The sequence below is a fragment of the Sturnus vulgaris genome, chromosome 1, assembly GCF_052056855.1.
Source record: "Sturnus vulgaris isolate bStuVul1 chromosome 1, bStuVul1.hap1, whole genome shotgun sequence".
In the NCBI taxonomy this organism is placed as follows: domain Eukaryota; kingdom Metazoa; phylum Chordata; class Aves; order Passeriformes; family Sturnidae; genus Sturnus; species Sturnus vulgaris.
This window is the reverse complement of record NC_142243.1, coordinates 45,434,570-45,453,714: the sequence shown is the minus strand read 5'-3', so window position 1 is coordinate 45,453,714 and position 19,145 is coordinate 45,434,570. Positions and strand designations below refer to the sequence as shown.

The following is a 19,145-nucleotide window of genomic DNA, read 5'->3' as shown; positions in this document are numbered from 1 at the left end:
ATCTTTCTCCTGGGGACATTTGTATGGGAACAGGCTTGAGAAGCCTGCCTGGGGGCTGATGCTCCAAGTGGTTTCCCTGTGAGTGGATGCATGGAAGTACTGGAGGTAAGGCTGGCTACCCTGGTAGGCTCCAGGATTGGTTTGCTTCGAAACAAGGTATTTCTACCAAATGATGGAACCATGTCCCTCAAGCTTTACCAATTGCCTACATGCTTGGAATGCAACAAGACCTCGGGGCAGAAGAACCAAAAGTATCCCCCCCCCCAAAAAAAATATAGGAGCCTTGATACAATTTTCAAAAGAAGGCAGGAATGCCAGAACTTTGGTTTTGATTTACAAAGATGTGAGATGTCAGGAAAGGAGCTAAAGAGTCTTGGCATATTTCTAAGCCAGAAATTTGGCTTCCTTAGCAAACAAAAACTCCAACCTATTTGCCAAGTGCTATTTTAGGTGTAATTATGTGTTATAAATGACAAGGCTGCCCTGTAAGTTGGCAGTCGGACACTGCTGATTTCTGCAGCAAATTGGTGCATCAGCAGATGGCACTGCTGCCCCGCGGAGCCTTTGCTGAGCTCTGCTCAAACTTCACACAGGCAGGAGCTGCGTGCTGGAGTGCTGGGCAGTGCAGCACAGCTCACAAAATACAGCTGGAGTACTGACAGGCATTTCCAGACACTTGAATTAGATGAGGTCCCCACCAAATCTTGCCTAGAGATGGACGTGTTTGTTTCAATTACAGACACATTATTTATCCCTTTTTAAAAAATTCTGTTGCATAGTTTACAATGTCTGGATGGAGAGAACTCAGCCTTCATTTTTCACTGAATAGAACTAAATATCTAATTCATCGATGGCCTTCAATAAAACAAAGTAAAAAAGAAGACAAAAGTGGTTTCTGAAGATTAAAGAAGGAAGGAGTGAATAAAAACTAATCCCATCTTCTATTACTTAATAAATATAAATATTCCATTTTCTATGAGTAACAATTTATGAGCTCAATCTTCTAAACACTGAATAAATAAAAGCAAAACAAGTATCCAAAGGTAAGAACAACTTTATAAACCACTATAAAGAATATTGAGTCTGATGTTGATAATCTATAGATTCTTTACCTTGAATAACTGCCTTACATGTATGCATACTGTTTAGAGAAACAGCATGAATATTTTGCAATAAAATATGGAAAAGGATGTGTTTTCACCAAAAGATGAAAAAGAATTCCTCTTTCTCCTAAAGAAAAGCCAAAATGGTAATTCAAATTAGGTCCCAAAAGCATCTGATGGGACTTTACAACTGGATCGCGCTTTTTTTTTTCCCCCCACTTCCATCGTATTTCACCTTCTTCCCACCCTTACATTATGCTTCAGTCTGGTATAAGTAGTAAAATAGTAATAAATTCTGCAAATACTTGGAATAGATCAAGGACTCTCCCAGGTTCAGGAGGGACTGGGAACCCTGGGTGCCACAGGGGAGCTGCAGGGTCACCACAGTAAGAGCTCTTGCAGGCACAGAGACCTCAACACCCATGCTGAGGGCAGGTACCTCTGCATTTGGGCAGCAGAATCCTGTGCTGGGCAAGCTCTGACCTGAGTGCTAAGTTGGGCTTTGAGGACTACCTTGTTTATTCAGGGAATCAACCTAGAACTGACACATAAACTCAGATGACTTGAATGCAACCTTATCAATTCCCTCTCCTCCCTTGCAAATTCTGCAGCTATGCCTGCCAGCGGTGCAGCAAATCCCCTTCTCAGTTGTGCTCTGTGAATATAATGGATGCACAGACAGAACCAGAGGGTCTGGTAGCAAATACAGTAGCAATCTCTAGGCATTAACAGCTTATGCATCCTTTGGTAAGAAAACTCCCACACCAGGAAGGAGACAGTATGAGATTGCAAATGGTGCCACTCTGCCACAGCCTATTTATCCTGGAAGTGATTTTTTGCTCTGCTCAAATGTATGCAGTCCAGACATCTAGCAGTGGGAGTGAAATACCAAGGGTTTTGAGCATCTGTTCTTTAGTTAATCTTGTGTGTGGCAAAGGATCTGTTAACAACCTTCTGAAAAAGGGCAGGAACAGGCAGATTTTCATGCTCAAATGAAAGAAAATTCCCTCCTAACCACCCCTTGTGGATATTCCAGTCATAGGGCAAACCCTTGAACAGCAGGCTGGGAGAAAGCAAAGATGACTGGTCCCTCTCCTACAAAAGCCTTAGAACATATGTCTTTCTAGGGTCTGCCCAAGCCAGTTTTTTGTTCACTAGTGACAGATATATCCTGTCTGCAATGGATTTTTTCAATCCTTCTACTGACCTCTTAGACATCTGATTCCCTTAAAAGCACTGTTTCTTTAAAAATATTACAAAAATAAGGATTAGCTAATCAGGAATGGGTCTGTCAGCAGGGTGAATTGCACAGCTGCGTAGTTATACGTAGAGCCACATTGGGTGCACATTTGTTTTGGTTCAGTTTGAATTAGCTGACCTTGATTAACCAGACGGAGAGGAAGGTTGTAAGGGAGAGAGACAAGAGGTTATTCCTCAACAAACCTATTGCTGATGGGCATGCCAGTAGCTCTACACCATCACCTATAGCATAAAAAAAAGAAAAAAAATAGCTGGCCCCACATGTGAAAGTGCTACTGCTTCGTTTGCAAGGAATTTGTAAGCTGGTAATAATGGATATTTCATACTGATCCCAGAATACAAGTATAAACATCCTTTTATTGTACTTACAGGGTTAACAATTTAGGAAAGTGCTAGAAGCATAAAATATAGTTTGATCAATGTAATGGATTTATGTGAACAAGTCTATTGAAGTTTGGAACAGAGGCTAGATATACCAATTGAACTGTCATCCACACAGTGCCTTTACAAGGTACCCTTATGCATTTAGCCATTATGGCTCCTCACATGTGCACCCAGAACCCATTCTTTTTCCCTCCTCCCACACTTCGAATGTTGTATCACATGTCCTGAAAATCCTAAACAAATGAAACTAAGAACAAACAAGGAAGACATTTCCCAGTTTGAAGACACTGAGAGCTCAGTTAATATCCTGTGGTGACTGTATTACCATTTTACTTGCAGAAGAAAAGGAGAAACACCAAAAGCCAGATCCCCAGTTCTGGTGTAGGACAGGAGGATTTTGCTTTGCTACTAGCACACTTCTCTGGAAAAGTGCTTGTGTGTAAGAGGGTAGGGGGAGGAGGTGAGTTGGCACCCACATTTCAGGTCTACTTGCAGCCTTACACACCATTTTTTTCCAAGTGAAAACTCTCCACTAAACACAACTATTCCTTTTTTATCCATCTCTAGATGTCTCCGTTTCCTGAGCAACCTTTCATGTCCTGTTCTGACCCTCAGCTACAAACTGTGCCCAGCACAGCACACTCCCTTCAGAAAGAATCACTGTGTCTCCTACTCAAACACCAGAGGAAAAGCCTTACGTGTTCTGTGTTTATTTACTTCTTCCTCTGGCAATATACACCCTGATTTAATCTAAAAATAAAGTAAGGTTTGTCAGGCAGCCTAGCTCTGAGCATCATAGGTTTTAAGTTAGACCTGAAAATTCTGTGAAACCCTGGAATGTATCATCTTTGAAACAAAATAAAGCTGAAAGAACAACATATGAGCGTAATTATTTGGAAAATAACATTACATAATGACCACCCTTCTTTGTCCTTTCTCCTACTCCCTTTCGTGCCTTAAAACCTATCTTGGTTTGCTGTCAGTAAGCACAATGCAGCTGAATGTAGGCCTGCATGGACTCGATCATGTACCTAGCATCCAAAATTGTCTTGGAAGTTTGTCAAGGGCATGGATAGTACTGTGAAAGCAAAAATCAATAATCTTATGCTAGAGATACATATCAAGAAGAATTTCAAACTCAAGTTACACAAACAACTTTAAAAGGACAATGCTGTCATGTTTAGGGTTGCACTGATTATTTAATGACCTGAGCCTAAAAATCTGGCACTAATTGCAGAGTCAGAATCACAAACTAGTTGTATCCTATCCTTCTGCAGTAGTGGAAGGAGGGAAATCAACCAGATTACAATGGATAGAGCCTTCTTAATCTGAAATCCAGATAGTTTTTGCAGTGAGATGACAATGTTACAGTATCATCTCACCTGTGGAATCAGCAAATGACAGTATTATCTGTAACCTGGAAAGTATTTAGAGAAAGTTGGACCTTCAAATAGTAAACATTAATGAAAAAGACACATTATTCCTAGAGCACCAAGTGCTTTCCCATCTCAAAATGCACCGTTCTTTCCTATTCTGTGCGAAGAAGATGGTGCTGCAGTTGGCTACTTTCAAGTAAACAATACAGCAAATTATCCATTGGGATCCAGCTGATGGGCTTCTGGATGAATGCACACCTGCCTCACTGGAAATAGGTCCCAGCAATACATGCCATGCAACCATCTGATGCCAGTTCCTATATAAAAGTTAAAAGCTCCATCTTCCTTTTGACATGACACATTTATTTATTAGACATGAATATGATGTTTCTGATGCAGCCATTGACAAGTATGAACTGATGTCAGCTGGCACCTACAGTGCTATGCCCTCCTCATCTGAAATCACTCTTCCACTGTGCTACATGACTGCTGAACAGAATTCCTCCTCAAAAAGGTTTTCTTCAAGCACTTTTGTTTGAGACAAACCTAAAAAGGTACAGAGCACCTGCAAAATCTCCAGGGATTTCCAAAGCAGTGCTAGACCTCAAACTTGTGGAATCTTCCTTCTCTTTAAAAGAAATCAAATGGAGAAAAAGGGGGAAAAAAAGGAAGAAAAAGATAAACAACTGTCAGTACACTGTGGACCTTATAATTAACTTAACCAGTATATTTCTGCTTTCCCTGAGGTGCATCATAATGTGTATTTAATGAAATCCTCCTTTTCCCTATATCCCTATCTGTTTTATATACTATAAATTATGGATGAGCTTCTGTTTATATATGCATTCTTTATGCTGTAAAATAAAGACCACTAATAGAACACTTAAAGCACACCAGGGTACCTTCACTCCATCAATGTTTAAACGGGATACAATTTGCCAACTGGTTGTTTGCTCTCTGGTTGGCAGTGATGTATGGTAGGAGAACTGGACTGAGAGAGCAGAGAATCACCCACCCAATGCTCTGCACTCCTTCTATCCCAACACTGCACAGCTTTTGCTTATTGGTAATGAGAAACAGATGGTGCCATCCATCTCTTTTTATGAGATGAGGAAATAAAATATTCAGCCCTGTTTCGTTATTTTTAGCCTGGGGAGGGATCTCAAAGAAATCTAAGAGGGCAAAAGATGTAGAAGACAACGTCTATAGCTACTAGCACACCATGGTACTGCAGTTAAACAATCAGTACTATAGTTTGGAGGGGGGAAGTGAGGAACTTTCCTTATATAATTACTTTTTCAAAGCATGTGGTTTTGGATGAACAGGGAGACAACTGGAAGTTTCTGGCTGATATGGATGAGCTGCCCACAAATAGCTGTGATAAAAATTGCTTGGCAGGTGATACCACAAGGTGATATCTGAGATTATTACAGCACCCTCTGACTCTGTAAGAAGTGATTATAGTAATAAAAAGCAATGCAAGAATAAACATAGGTTTCTAAAGGCCAGTGTTACAGCATGCAATTGTCCTGTGTTATATATTATTAGTTTCACTGTGCTAGCAAAAACACATATTATCTTCTGCACAGAAGACAAAAAATATTTCTTCTAAGGTAAATTTTCAGTTTTAAATTATGAAATTCTGACTGTCTTAGGATTTGCCATCCTTATCTCCCTTTCCTCTACATGTCTGTCTTTCTGTTAATCATCTTTCTTCTTTCCTTTTATTTAATCTATCCTGCCTCTGCTAATTTGTTAGCCTAGTACCAAAGAAATACTTGAAGGGGGAAGTTCTAGGTAAGTAACCTTTACTGGGAAACAGGTTCACATATGTAACTCTGACACAGTAATAGTCTCCTTGGATAGCCTTGATAGAAAAAAACTTGCTTTTCTTCTTCATTCCCTTGAGATTGTTGTGGTCACTGTGTCTGTCTACAAAAACCCTGATTACACTAGGAATGTCTGTGCTAACAAATCTGTTGCAGCAGACCCCTTGTTAACTGTTGTGTGTACTAATATTAAAAGCTTTTTATCATTACACGCAGATCTCTGCCTAAACTAAGCCATCACACACAGATCAATGTTAGGATGTATATACACAAATCAAGAGTTTGCAGTTTTTTTGTCAACATAATGTTATCAGTTAGGAACTAAGAAAACTTCACTTATTGTAGTGAAATCCAAGAAGATTTACTGTTACAGACTTGGACTCGAGTTCCTGGGAGGCAGCAAGGAGCTTTGCCTGGAATGGGCATAAGGCCTCTCTGCCAGCTTCTGTAGCAGCTGGATTTTGTTTTGGAAAGGAAAAAATTCTTTTGGCAGAAAAGATAACTTTCTCACATGATATACAGAAGAGAAAGAGATGTGGTTTAGTCCTGCAAATCTACTCACAGATGCATGCTTTCCATTTGTCACTGGACAAAACCAAATTGGAATGAAAAGCAAGCTCAGGAAAAGGAATTTGAGTTGTTTCAGCACTTTTGATGAGAATCAAGCAGGCTGTAAGTGCTTTACATTTGCTCTGCAGAAATTGCCTTTCAGTAGACTTTCCAGCAGGCCCAGGTTCTGTGACTTTAATTGTGCTAACAGCCTAACATAAGTGCAACTATCTTAGCTATGGCAATGACTGGAGCTATACTTCCTTTAAAAGGGTGTCTGGTCATACTAATAAAATTCTCCTCTATTCAGAGAAAAGCAAAAATAAACATATACACACTTCAAAGGAGAAAAGAATATGATAACACAACCCTAGCAAGGCAAAAGGCAGAAACTAAATTTATGGAAGAGATGAAACAACTCACAGCAGATGGCCAAATTAATTTGTGTTCCTTAAAGCACCATAGGAAGACAATTGGAACAAATGGTGAAAAATGTAGCAAAAGACCCTGTACAGAGGTAGAGTGTCCTTATAAAATACTGTGCACATCTGGATCTCTAGTATTGACTGATGGCTACAGAGGTTTTGAAGTTGTTTTCACCTTAGTGTGACACTTCTGCTTCTCCAGTATTTTTCACAAAGTCTGCTATCATTCAAACCAATGAGCCTCCCTCTGGCAAAAAATTCAGGACTAAAAAGTTACTTCAGAAGAGAATTTAAAAATGTCTTGAGTTCAAGGTTAACTTTCCAAATGCAGAACAGGCTTCTAGTGAAGGATTGACTGAGGATTTGAACAGCATATTTCTCAGTCCTGTCCTTAAACTTCAGAAAGAAAACTCATTTAAATCAGACACAAAATTAACTCTCTCTCTCCTGGCTTTTATATTCCATAGACAACTTGCCTGGGAGTAACAGAGCAAAACAGTTAAATCATACTCACCCTAACTTCTAATCACTTATTAACATTACAGACAGTACCCCTTCATTTTGTAAATAAGTAGAAGACTAGGATGCAAGTCTGTATCTCAGCAACTCTTGACCACAGTCAATATTCTGGCATAGATCTGTTCTCACTGGGAGTGTAAGTGAGCAAACTTAGCTGGGAATTAGGACATAGCCCACATTCACTTTTGGTGGTCCTGCTTAGCAGGGGAGAGGTGGTTACTGGAACAGTAGCAGGACACTTGGGAGCAGCAGCTTAAACCAGTGTTAAAATGCACTGGAACTAACTAATCTCTCACTGTCTTCCCTCTCTGATTGTCAAAGTGCTTGTCCAAGCCTACAGCTTATTTCCACTTCTTTTTACTTGCTGCTCTTTTAAAACTATTACTAATGCAGCTTGTCAGATTTTCTTCAGCTTTATATCAGGAGATAAAGACATTGTGCTGAGAAACAAGTAGAAGGAGGAAAAGCTCTTTAGTGTAAGACATAAATGGTGCTCTCCAGCTGGTGCTGGTGGTGGCTGTTTTCTTAAGATGGCTAAGGAGAAAAAGAAACATTACAGAAACCTGACTTTATACAAAAGAAAACATAACACTCAGCAAAGACCAACAAAAAAGTTAAGTGAGCAGAAGAACTGTTCTGAGGAATAAACACTGAAGCATTGAGTCCTGTCAGCATTCAAATCAAGCAGTGAGACTGCTCATATCACAAACTTAGTCCTCCCCAACACAGTCACCAAAACAACATAACGTCTGTGATGTACCTCCATGGCCCATGGGATGTTAGGAAAGCATGCAGCTGAGTGACAGCTTGTCCAGAGATAGAATTAATCATTGTTCTCTGCTACTAATTATTGTACCATTCCAGGCAGCAAGTATACCTATCCATGACTGCAATCCTCTGGTGTTGTGCACCAGAAAGCACGGATAGCTGTGCTGTGCCACTCACCCACAAGGTGTAGGAGCCCCTGCAGCTCCCTGGGAATGTCAGCATGCTCTGGTCCAAGACAGCTCCGGACGCCAGCCCGCTGCTCCGCGACGGCGGCTGCCATTCCAAGCCAGCCTCGGCCTGCTCGGGCTTGCCCTTCTGCTTCTTTATAATCTGCAGGGTAGGGGAGAAACGGGGTGGGAGGGGAAAATGCTGCTTGGGAATGCTGTCTGAACCATATGGAGAAGATCTAGATGAACCCTGTCTCAAGGCAAGCGCCCCAGGAAAAACACTTGACTTTCCCTTTGCTCTAGCTCTAGCTCATGGAATTACTTCTCATCTCAAGTCCTACAGCTTGCAAGCATCCATGCAGTATATAACAGTGCCTGTAGGAATACCGGAGGTGAATTGCTTAAACATAGAAACCTGTTGCTACAGTAACACTTTAGCAGCATCTAAGTGTCAAGTATTTTCTCAGACAAGACTTTTTGCCAAGAAACATAAAATACTAGATATGAGGGGAATTTCAAAGGCTGCCATGTCATGCAGACACATTCTAGTGAGAACAATGAGGTCTAAGGTCTCTAGACACCATATTTATTTTTGAAAATCTACTCCATCTTAAGAGAGAGAGAGCTCATGTATCCCTACACTGACAGATTATATCCTGCTACATTTCATTTCCACAACTCAAATATAAAATATCTACAGAATATTATTCTATGGCATAAAAGGTCTTGTTAGGCAGCTCCTGACAAAAAACAGTAGCAATTCAAGCTCTGCTGAGAGAGGCTCTGGACAATGAAAGACCCGATAAACAGACTTACTTGATAGTCTAACATCTCCATCAAAAAAGAAGGCAGATTATTTTCCAGTGAGCTGTTGCTCTTCTGTCTTTTCTTTATAGCCTTATAAACAACACGTTCCTCTTCTGGTGTGTGATCCATACACTGTTAAATGCCACAGCCTACACAAAGATGTGGCACCTAGCTTATTTCACACGGAAAGAGACTTAATTTAGTAGAGTGGTTACTTTACTGACTGCAGGACTTAACAGTGCTCTGTTCACGCTCATCTTGCCTTACTCCAAACTATCCAGACAAACTCAAGGGCTATTTTTTCCCACTAGCCCTCCACTTTCATTCTGTCAACCATGAGCTTTACAGGGAGAAGAATGAGCTTTACGTAAAAAGCCACAGAATTCAGACACGCCAAGGGTTCTGCGATTTTTTGAGTGTCTCTCTCACAGCATCATTAAGATAATTCTGTGTTAATGACTAAGGTTGTTTTTGTAAAATATGTTTCAGCTGCAGGGTTCAGTAGAGGGTATGGTCAGGAGTCATACTTCTTTACACAGGGAAACTTTATCTTTTGGAAAGTGATGTGTATGGTTAAGAGCTATACCTCTTGACATTAGAAAACTTTGTGCCTGTGGAGAAGTGAAATACAGATGTAAAATTCCATCAAGCAAGGACCTTCCCTTCCAAGAAAGGACATCACAAACCTCAGGGAGTAGTACCTCTCAGCTCTGAACATGTAGGACATCAGGTTAGGCACTGGACTGATCTTACTTATAAACTGATTTCTCTCAGACATAGCTGATGAAGCCTACACTGTCATAGTTCATTTACTTTACTTTCTACATTGGTGTCATCCTTTTTGCTGTTAGCAGTGTTTGAACTCTAAAACATTGTGTTTTGGCTATCAAACATAGGGGGGAAAAGTGTGACATACCTTCTGCACAATGGTTGTGGCCAGCTCTTCTATGAGGTCCTCCTTGTGCTCCTGCAAGTAGCAAGCTTCATTCTGCTTGTCCTGCATGAAAACAGATATCTGTATTTGCTGAAATCACATAAAAACAGTCTTCCCACAGAAAATATACAGATTGGGAAATGGAAAATAGTATGTCCTACTGACACTGTGGGAAGAAATTACGGGCACTTAAAGTGCACGTCACCTTCTGAAATGCAATGTGCATCTTGGATACCAGTTCATAAAACCCATGCCCAACTTTCTCAGTATATCATGACATAGTCACTATTTCATCATGTTTTCATTTATATCTACTTGGTTTGTAGCATTACCCAAATTAAAAGAAACATGACTGTTCTATTTAATTTTTTTTGAAGTGTTACCAGGCTGTCACTGTAGGTCTCTGCCTTAGAAATAGCTTCTTCCACTGCTTCCTCTGCAACACGTAAGGCCACAGCAAGGGTATCCATCATGCTGTGTCCTAGATGAAAAATAAGACAAAACCACCATGTTCTTCATTTACACACATTTTGCATAATATGCTCTAAAATTCAGACTCGTATTCTGGACACATATCCAAATCTTAAATTGCTCATGAAAAAGTTATTTCCTCAATTCATAAATATGCACAGTAAAATAAAAAACTTAAGACAGAGAAATTCGTTGCAATCTCTAAGTTTCTGCTTAAATGTAGGTCTTAGATACAATAAAACATGGTATTTTTTATGTTGCTTATTTTAGACAGAAGCAAAACAGTTTGGAGGAAACAATTGAAAGAAAATTTGTGAAGTTCCTATAAGCAGGAACAACAAAATTCAAGAAAGAGAATGAAAAAAATATATGAACATAGGAAAGGAAGTAACAAAAACTAAACATTAAGAAAATCACACTAAGAATAGGCATGTAGTAGGTGTAATGCTGAAGCAAGATGTCCCAGTATGATATGCAAAGGCTTTTAGTGTCTTGCTGAATGGTTCATCCGAAATATTCTTGGGTCTGTGGACAAGACTTACCAGCACTCTAAGCTACCTGTCCAGTAATTCAAAGTGTAAGGACTGCTTTTTTAATCAAATGAGATTTTAGCAGCATACCTTCTGTCTGTTGGTAGAAGGTAGAGTCACTGCCACAAATGCTTCCTTCATTCTCAAAGCTTCCTTCATACAAACTTCCTTCTGCTAAAAAGGAAGACAGAATCATGTGTTACTGTAAGAAGTACCCATTAGCAACAGAGGCATTATTAGATTAGAATATTCACTCAAGATATAGTGGCACTGCACACAATGAGGGATAACTGGAAAATTCCTCCTAGCTGTTACTGTTGGATAAATCATGACTGCAGCAGCTTTTCTACAAAACATGACTACTTTTATATCAAAGACTTCTCATTCATTTTGAATGGAAAAAACTGTTACTATAGGAAAAAAGAGATGAAGAAGCTACTAGGCATAAAACTTACATGGCAGAAGCTAAGTACAGGGAATTTGACTTTACTACGAAATTTGGGGTAGAAATAGATTCTACATTTTAAAGGGCAATGCTGTGTAAATAAAGCAAAACCCAGACACTTATACTAGCATTTATCTTCAAAGTGAACAAAAGTTTTACCTAACAGTCACAGGGATAGCAGAAGAAAGTTAGCAATGACATTTAGCCTCAGATCCCTTCCTTAGGAAGGTCTCACACCGAGAATGCACATGCCACTGCAACTCATCATTACATCATTCACACTTTGATTCAAGCACCCATTCACTGAGACTACAGTTAAAAAAAGGCAACACATTATATAAAAGTTCGGAAGCATCCCTGGCCACAATTTTTACTTCCACTGTTCCACTTCTGCCTTAACTGAAACAAGATTTGCTTGTCCTCATACATATTTGTTCTCAGTTGTTAAGGAGTCTTCTAATGAAATATGAATTTGATACCCAAAAAGGAAAAAAACTAATAAATCACAATTTAGTAAATAGGTTGCTTCTCTCTAGAAACTTTGATGTCATTTTCATAAGAAACACCTAAAATTTCCACTCAGGACTAGAGAGTCTACTTACCATCCTATATATTTGCAGAAAAAGACAAAGTAAGGACTATAGAAAAATTACAGTCTGTGCAAATTTTGAAAGAATTACAAGAGTAAATTATCTGGTCCAATAAATCCAGTGAAATGTCAAATATTCAGCTAGTTCTGTTGTAAGTAATTTGCTAAAGCTACCAGTATGACACCAAGCTCCACTTCTTCAAACCCATTTCCTGACTCTAGTCACTCTTCTTATGGGGTGCAGCATTAGAACAGCATAGTTGGGGTGAATTGTGTCTTAGCTTAAAAGGTTGATGCCAATACTTTATCAGTTTCTTTTACCTATTTACAAACATTGATACAAAAATAAAATGTGGGCAGTTTCAGATCCTTAAGCATGTAAAAGTCTCAAGTAAGGAAATGTTAGCTTTGGTCAACTGGACACTGGATGTATCTCATGTTAATCAAATTTTGCTTCAAACACCACAGAAATATGCCTATGGTCAAATGTTGAATGCAAAATTAATTATCTTCTCGTTCTTTGACTACTCAGAACTGTGGGGACACAAGCTAGAACACAAACTGCAATTTACTTTATAGACAATTCTTCTGTATCAGTGACATAATTAAGATTAAACATTTTTTGAATTCGTAAATGGCTTTCTAGACACTTCACCCTTTTCTCTCTCCACAGAGGTATTTCTTTCGCAACAAGAAAATTGCTTTAAAACAACTCTCTTGAAATAATCTCAGAATTTCCATTGTCTCAGCTTCTGTGTTAAAGTAGATAAGAGTAAATATTATAAGAAATCAACACAGCTGTTCTTACCTATTGCATCAGGACAAAGTCCACTCTCCAGTCTATGTTTCCTGTACAAATTCTTCAGGACCTTGGCACTTCCAAAACACTTAAAGCGGCTTTTGACATTATTATAGTACCAATCCAGAGACTGGGTCCTTAGGAGCCTAAAGGAGAAAAATAAATTACATATTTGGAATTATTCTATAACAAATAAATGTGGGGAAAAAAATCTTTTAGGCCTCAGATCACAAACCTATTAATTTCTGAATACTTCTTTATTGTTTGTACTTTGCAAGTGTCTGGTATACTAAGGCAAGAAAAAATTTAACAGGTTAAGCCATAAGTAAATATCTTCTTCATATTACCCAAGGGTTTATTTGGTTTTGGTCCTATCAGATGACGTGGTCTACCCTTTTACATTATAATGCTCACCCTACAGCCTCTTAAAAATACAAGCAAGCCTTGGAACAGCTCAGAGGTTAAAAACAGCCTTTATTTACACAGATTTACAGATAATGTAAGAACACAAGCCCATTAATGTGCCACAAACCCCCTCTGTTGACATAAAAATAAATTACTGCTTTTATCTGGGGAAAACAATACAGGGTAGACAAAGCCTAATAGAGGACCTCAAAGCAGAATGAGCCGCAGTTTGCTTTCTCACCTTCCAAAGGAAGCATTCCTGACAACAGCAATTCATCTTAACTGACTTATCCCCAGAGCTCAGATACTTTATATAGCCACGAGATACTGGCAAGCTCTGTATTCTTCCCAGTGTGGCATGTGGCAACTTGCTTCACCCATTCCTTCAGCAGTGCATGCCATCTGCCCAGGCAAAAACAACCTCAGGGGAACACAGGGTAACCCACCACAGACCTGTACCTTTCCTACTGAGGATGTCACTGGGGGAGGACCCTAGTTTCCACCTGTAAATTAAAGCTGATTTATTCTTAACAGCAGGCTTAGGAGAACAAAAGGCTAATGTCAGTGCTCAGTATCAATATATGAACCCCTAAAGAAACAATGTCACCACCAGGAGGGCCGGACTCTCAGCATTTCCAGACTTCAACATATTTAGATGATTTAACTCAATTTTTTAAACCCAGGGACATGTGTGAAAAGCAAAATAAAATTACGGTCTCACTGTCACCTTTAAATTTTCCTTCAGGGACTCTGGACTTTTTTTGTAAAGTACAAGGCAAGTGACAGTGCACAATTTTTGTTTTGTCACCTACTGAAAGACTAGAAATGAAGCTCTTACTCAGCATCAAACCTCAGGAGATACTCAGTAATAAACAAACAAAGATGCTGAGCCTGGGGGTTCAACTACTTGTTTCCAGTCTGAAACCAGACTTCAAGTTTCAGTATACTGATAAAAAGGAACATCCACTTCATGAAAAGCAGAACATCATCACTTGTCTCTCATTACCAGAAAGTGCTTCGTAGCAAACACCAGCATTGGGAAATTAAAAATAAAAATCAATGAAGCCTATCGTATTCAAACTGTGAACCCTTGAAGTTATATTAGCTGCTCTACAGAGGACAACTGAAGAAAAAGCTCAGAATAGAACAGAAGTTTATTTTCTTCTGCATTCTGTCTCAGCAAGTAGATGCAGGAGAGACGTTTACAGATAATGTAAGAATATTAGCCCTTTAATATCTATTTGCACAGTAATATCCCAAGCCTAACTATGGTTTCCCAGGAGGCTGATTAGTTCCAATATTCACTATTCTACAAATATCACTAACATGTGACAAGTGCAAAAATCCTTTTTTGGTTTTTGTTTGTTTGTTTGGGGTTTTTTGTTTTTGGTTTTTTTTTGTTTGTTTGTTTTTTTGGAAAACACCCTTATGTGTGGTACATAGATGACTCTGATGAAACACAAGTGTCCAGAGCACAAACAATGGGAAGGATGCCTTGGTCTGTCTGTGAAGAACAGGGTTTCTGAATTCCCATAATGTTGCTACCAAGAGATCTGCTATGATGCTTGTCCAAGAGCTGATACACTGACCAGAGCTTTGCTGCTGGCACAGTGATGAATCTGGACAGAGGAAAATTCCTCTCCCGAATCAACAAATTTTTGGTATTTTGAGAACCTGCCTTCTTTGTGGGCAGGAAACACTTTATCTCATGTAAACTGCATCAGAATACTGTGTCTCCTGTTTGCTGAATTTCCTTCACTTTTGTCCACTGAGTTTCTACAGAATCTGACAGGGTAAGATTTCAGTCAATAGGACAGCCACAATCATTATTAAGGATAAAACTGCGTAACGGGGTTGGAACTGGAACTGGTTTAGCAAGAGATACTGACCAGAAAGGATGCTTTTCTGCCCAGTAAGTACAGTGTTCCAAGCTGTCCACAGAAAAGTATTGCAGCACCATCACCACTAGGGGACTCACGGCACTGGGTGTCCTCAAATATATTGTTTTAGGGCTTTGAAGATCCTTACTAACTCCCTCACCTAGTAACCTCAGCTGCACTAGCTCAAAATGCTAAACTTGTCATCTTGGAAGCCAAGTAAACCCAGTTCTTAATATTCAGACAGAGTAAAGAAAGAGAGAGTCACCTATCTTTGAATGCTCTGTGTGAGTTAAAATAGCCAGTTATGAATGCTGACCTGGCAGCTTGGGCAAACAAAAGATGTGATTCATTGCAAGCTTGCTTCCTCATCTTTTTCCCTGTGTCACCATGTTTTTCTGGGTTTGATAAATACTGTCTATATAAAAGCAGAAAGCTAACAACACTGGTTTCTTGATGAGGTGAGAATGCTTTGCAACTAAAACAGGTATTTTATTTGTAATGATAACATTTTCTGTATGTGAACTTTGGAAGAGTCAAAGGATAGAGATTATATATTTCAAAGCAACGGTGAAAGGAGATGCTTGCCCCTTTGTACTAGTTAATCTGGTGTAAACATAAGGCTTTTTTTATTTCTGGGTTTTTTTAGGTTTCCTCGTGTCTGCAGGATTAACACTTTGTGAGTAATCTAATCATCTCATGCTTCCCTCCTATAAGCCGGAGAGCTACCAACACTCCAAATCTATGCCTAGGTCCTGAACATGTTTTATAACAGATTACAATGCTCCTCTAACGCTTTTCAGCCTCTTAAACTTTCAAATAAGTCACAATGTCCCTGCTGATTCTTCCTACAGAGAAAGGATTTGGAGAAGAGAGAACTTCTCTTATAGATACTAAAATAAAGGCCTCACTCAAAAGAGAAATAAGAGCATTTTCACCTCATTTCAAAATCCTTTAATGCTGACCTATATTTTAAAGCTGTTTTCTGCAAAAGCGGTCCATGAGTCCAGGATAATGAAAGGCTATCACAGTGCTAGCATTAAATTGTTGGAATGAAACACTTCTCTTATTAGCTTTAACAGAAAGCATGCAAGTTCTCTCTGTGAAATAGAACTTCACATTTAAAGGATATTATTTGTCTGCATTTTAAAGAAGCGGGACTAGTTGAAGCCATTTCTTTCTTTTTCTGTGCAACAAAGACTGTTATGCCTTTATTGATAAATAGCTTTAAACACTAAGGATATTATTTATGTTATATAATATTGCCACGGATTTGAGTCACATTTTGGTATGATTTTGGCAGAGGACAATACTGTGATTTTAAAATTCTGTCTCACTAGAAAGTGTGAAAGCCAGGATGATGCTTTTGATTTAGCATTAAAACTTGAACAAGTATTATAAAGCCCCTATCCTTATTTTTTAGTGCCACAATGTGTTTGTCTTAATCAAGCAGCACCATGAGAAGGGATAAGTCCATTAAAATCATTACAATTTGTTTTCAGTACACTTCTCACCTGGAGCACCCAAATAGTCAAGCTGTAGCATTTCCTTCAGTAAAAAAAGTACACCAGCTCTGTTGGAAAGAGGGGACATGAATCACCTCCCTCATTATTAGTGATGACCAGAAGACAATCACATGAAAGACATCACTCACACAGTACTCAAAACATAGAAGATTCCTTAGTGATTGACTTACCACTTTAATTCTTTTTTCTTCTAAAAAGTTAAAAGGTTTTACTTGGTCTAAAGGAAAAATGAAGCTTCTGCAAGAACTTTTCTCTGAAAGGTAGTACCAATTTAATATGTATGACCTTAATCTCTATTCATAATACAAGATGGACTATGAAGAAGTGTTTTATAAAAACATTTTTCCATTTTTTTCATTTTTCCATGAACTTTGTGAGAAGTTTCTCCCCACAAGTCAAACCAGTCACTTACTAGTTTCTCTGAGTCAGGAGGTGCTTTCTGAAGTCTTACAAACACTTATATCATTTGTCAGGGTGAACACGTAACCGCTTGGATTTTCCTTGATACTTTCACTGGATAATGCAGCCTCATTTTTCAGCTTTTCATACCTGTTTTAAGAAATCTTCCATAGTTTTGTGCCGACATTCAGGCCAGTAAACTATTCTAGTCCCTCAAATGACATCCTGTGCTTCTCCTGCTGTGCCCATGACCTACTACAACATCCAGCCTCAGGTCACTCGAGATCTGCAAGTGATTAGTTTCACTTAGCAATGGAGCTGCTTTACAATTCTTGGACCTTTTTACTTTTGGGGATGTGACAATTTTTTACAATTAAGAGAATTTAAAAGGCCAGTCAAATGCATCTCTGAAATACAGGGCTATGCACAGATCAGAACTGCTCTCTGTGGGGACACTCCAAAGCACAGCACAACCACATCAAACTTAAGAAATATTAAAATGCAAATTGTCAGCAGAAAACCAACATCAATGTTTAGTTTTCACTCTTTGAAAGCATTCCCTGGGCTCATTGAACTGCCTGGAGGCTCAGCCAGGAGCAAAGTGATGGAGGGGGTGGGAGCCAGGAGAAAACTGTTGAGCTTCATTGAGCTCTGTCAGAGCCGGGACACCAGTGGACATGACTCCCCCAGCTGGGCTGGAGACAGCCACGCTGCAGTTAAACATTCCTGCCTTTAACCCTGCTGTTCCCCAACAGACGGGTGACTGCTGCTGTGGGACTGCCATCCCTGAAGCCTTGGTCCCTCCTGGCGAGCTGCACATCCATCTCCCTTTGGCTGCATTAGTGCACCAGTGGTTGGGAAACTGCAGCTAATGCATACTGAGCCATGACAGGCCTCCCACCTCTCTCCCCAGACTGAATCACATGCAATATGAAGCTCAAGGCCTTTGTTTCCATTTCCGTTCGTTTCCATTTTCCCAAAGTGGCCTCAACCTGGTGCCCAAAGAAACAATTAAGATTTAACTTGTCACTTCTTATTTACTAGTTTTGGAGCAAAATTGCTTCAAACTCAACATCCTGAACTATTGTTTCTCTGCCAATGGCAATATTTGCTTTTTCCTTTGGGGTGATGCTTTAGAACTTGTAATGTACTGCTCATTACAAATTATTGAATTAAAGGTTTTCAGTTCCTTTCAGTTTCAGTGAAATCAAACCTACTTCCAGGTTCACCTTCATTTCCCTCAGGATGAATCATTATAACACAAAACCACTACACACGTGAATATCCTACTAATGCTCAGTTCTCTAAAAGTCAGACTTAAAAAACTATATATATTGAGAAAGTTCAGCACCCTGAAGCCCTGAACAAGAACTTTGGCCAAGCTCATGTTATTTCAAGAGAGCACCTCTCTGATTATTTTGCATCTATCCCCTGCTTATGAAAGGCAGTTATTCACACAGGAAAAATAGCTCATAATCATTTACCCCAGCAGAGCATTCTTAACTCTTTGTAACACATCCTTCCCATGCCTTAAGTTGAAATCCAATTTATTTTCTTCTTGATGGCATTCTGCAGGTCATCTATCTCTCAAGAAGTGCTGTTCCAGAAAATTTCTTCCTCCAATTATCCGCAGCAGAGGGCTGCACACAGATTACACCGTGACAGGTCAAAGCACAGCACACTGAGCCATGCAGGTGTGTCACAGGAAAGGCCACAGCAGGGCACGATGAATTCACTGCTCTGCAGTCAGCAAAATCCATGTAAAAGCATTAACTGAGAAGTTCGCTGCTCCAGTTTGGGTTTTTAAACTTCAACATGGAGCAACACACAAGAAATAACACACAAGAAATTAAGGTTAGCAGAGAGGAAACAAATATTTGTTTGTTTTCAAAAGGCAGCAGTATGTGTAACCCTAAAATTTGGTTAATCTCCATTACCTTTGAAATCAGCAGTCAATAAGTTGGATGAGGGAAACAGAGTAGG

At 39.3% G+C, this 19,145-nt stretch overlaps 1 protein-coding gene across 7 annotated transcripts in view; it reads right to left on the bottom strand.

The window, feature by feature from the left end:
* The window catches only part of MYRIP (myosin VIIA and Rab interacting protein), a 205,941-nt gene that overhangs the window by 40,218 nt on the left and 146,578 nt on the right, over positions 1 to 19,145 (bottom strand). For 5 of the 7 annotated variants that reach the window (XM_088165401.1, XM_014878375.2, XM_014878377.2 and 2 more), the window contains 5 exons: positions 12,965 to 13,101; positions 11,213 to 11,296; positions 10,505 to 10,602; positions 10,104 to 10,184; positions 8,391 to 8,543 (listed from right to left, as the gene is read on the bottom strand). In XM_088165401.1, coding sequence (XP_088021527.1) covers positions 8,391 to 8,543; positions 10,104 to 10,184; positions 10,505 to 10,602; positions 11,213 to 11,296; positions 12,965 to 13,101 — 553 coding nt within the window. The remainder of the gene's footprint in view (positions 1 to 8,390; positions 8,544 to 10,103; positions 10,185 to 10,504; positions 10,603 to 11,212; positions 11,297 to 12,964; positions 13,102 to 19,145) is intronic. The other 2 variants (XM_088165409.1, XM_088165414.1) reach the window with 1 other exon arrangement.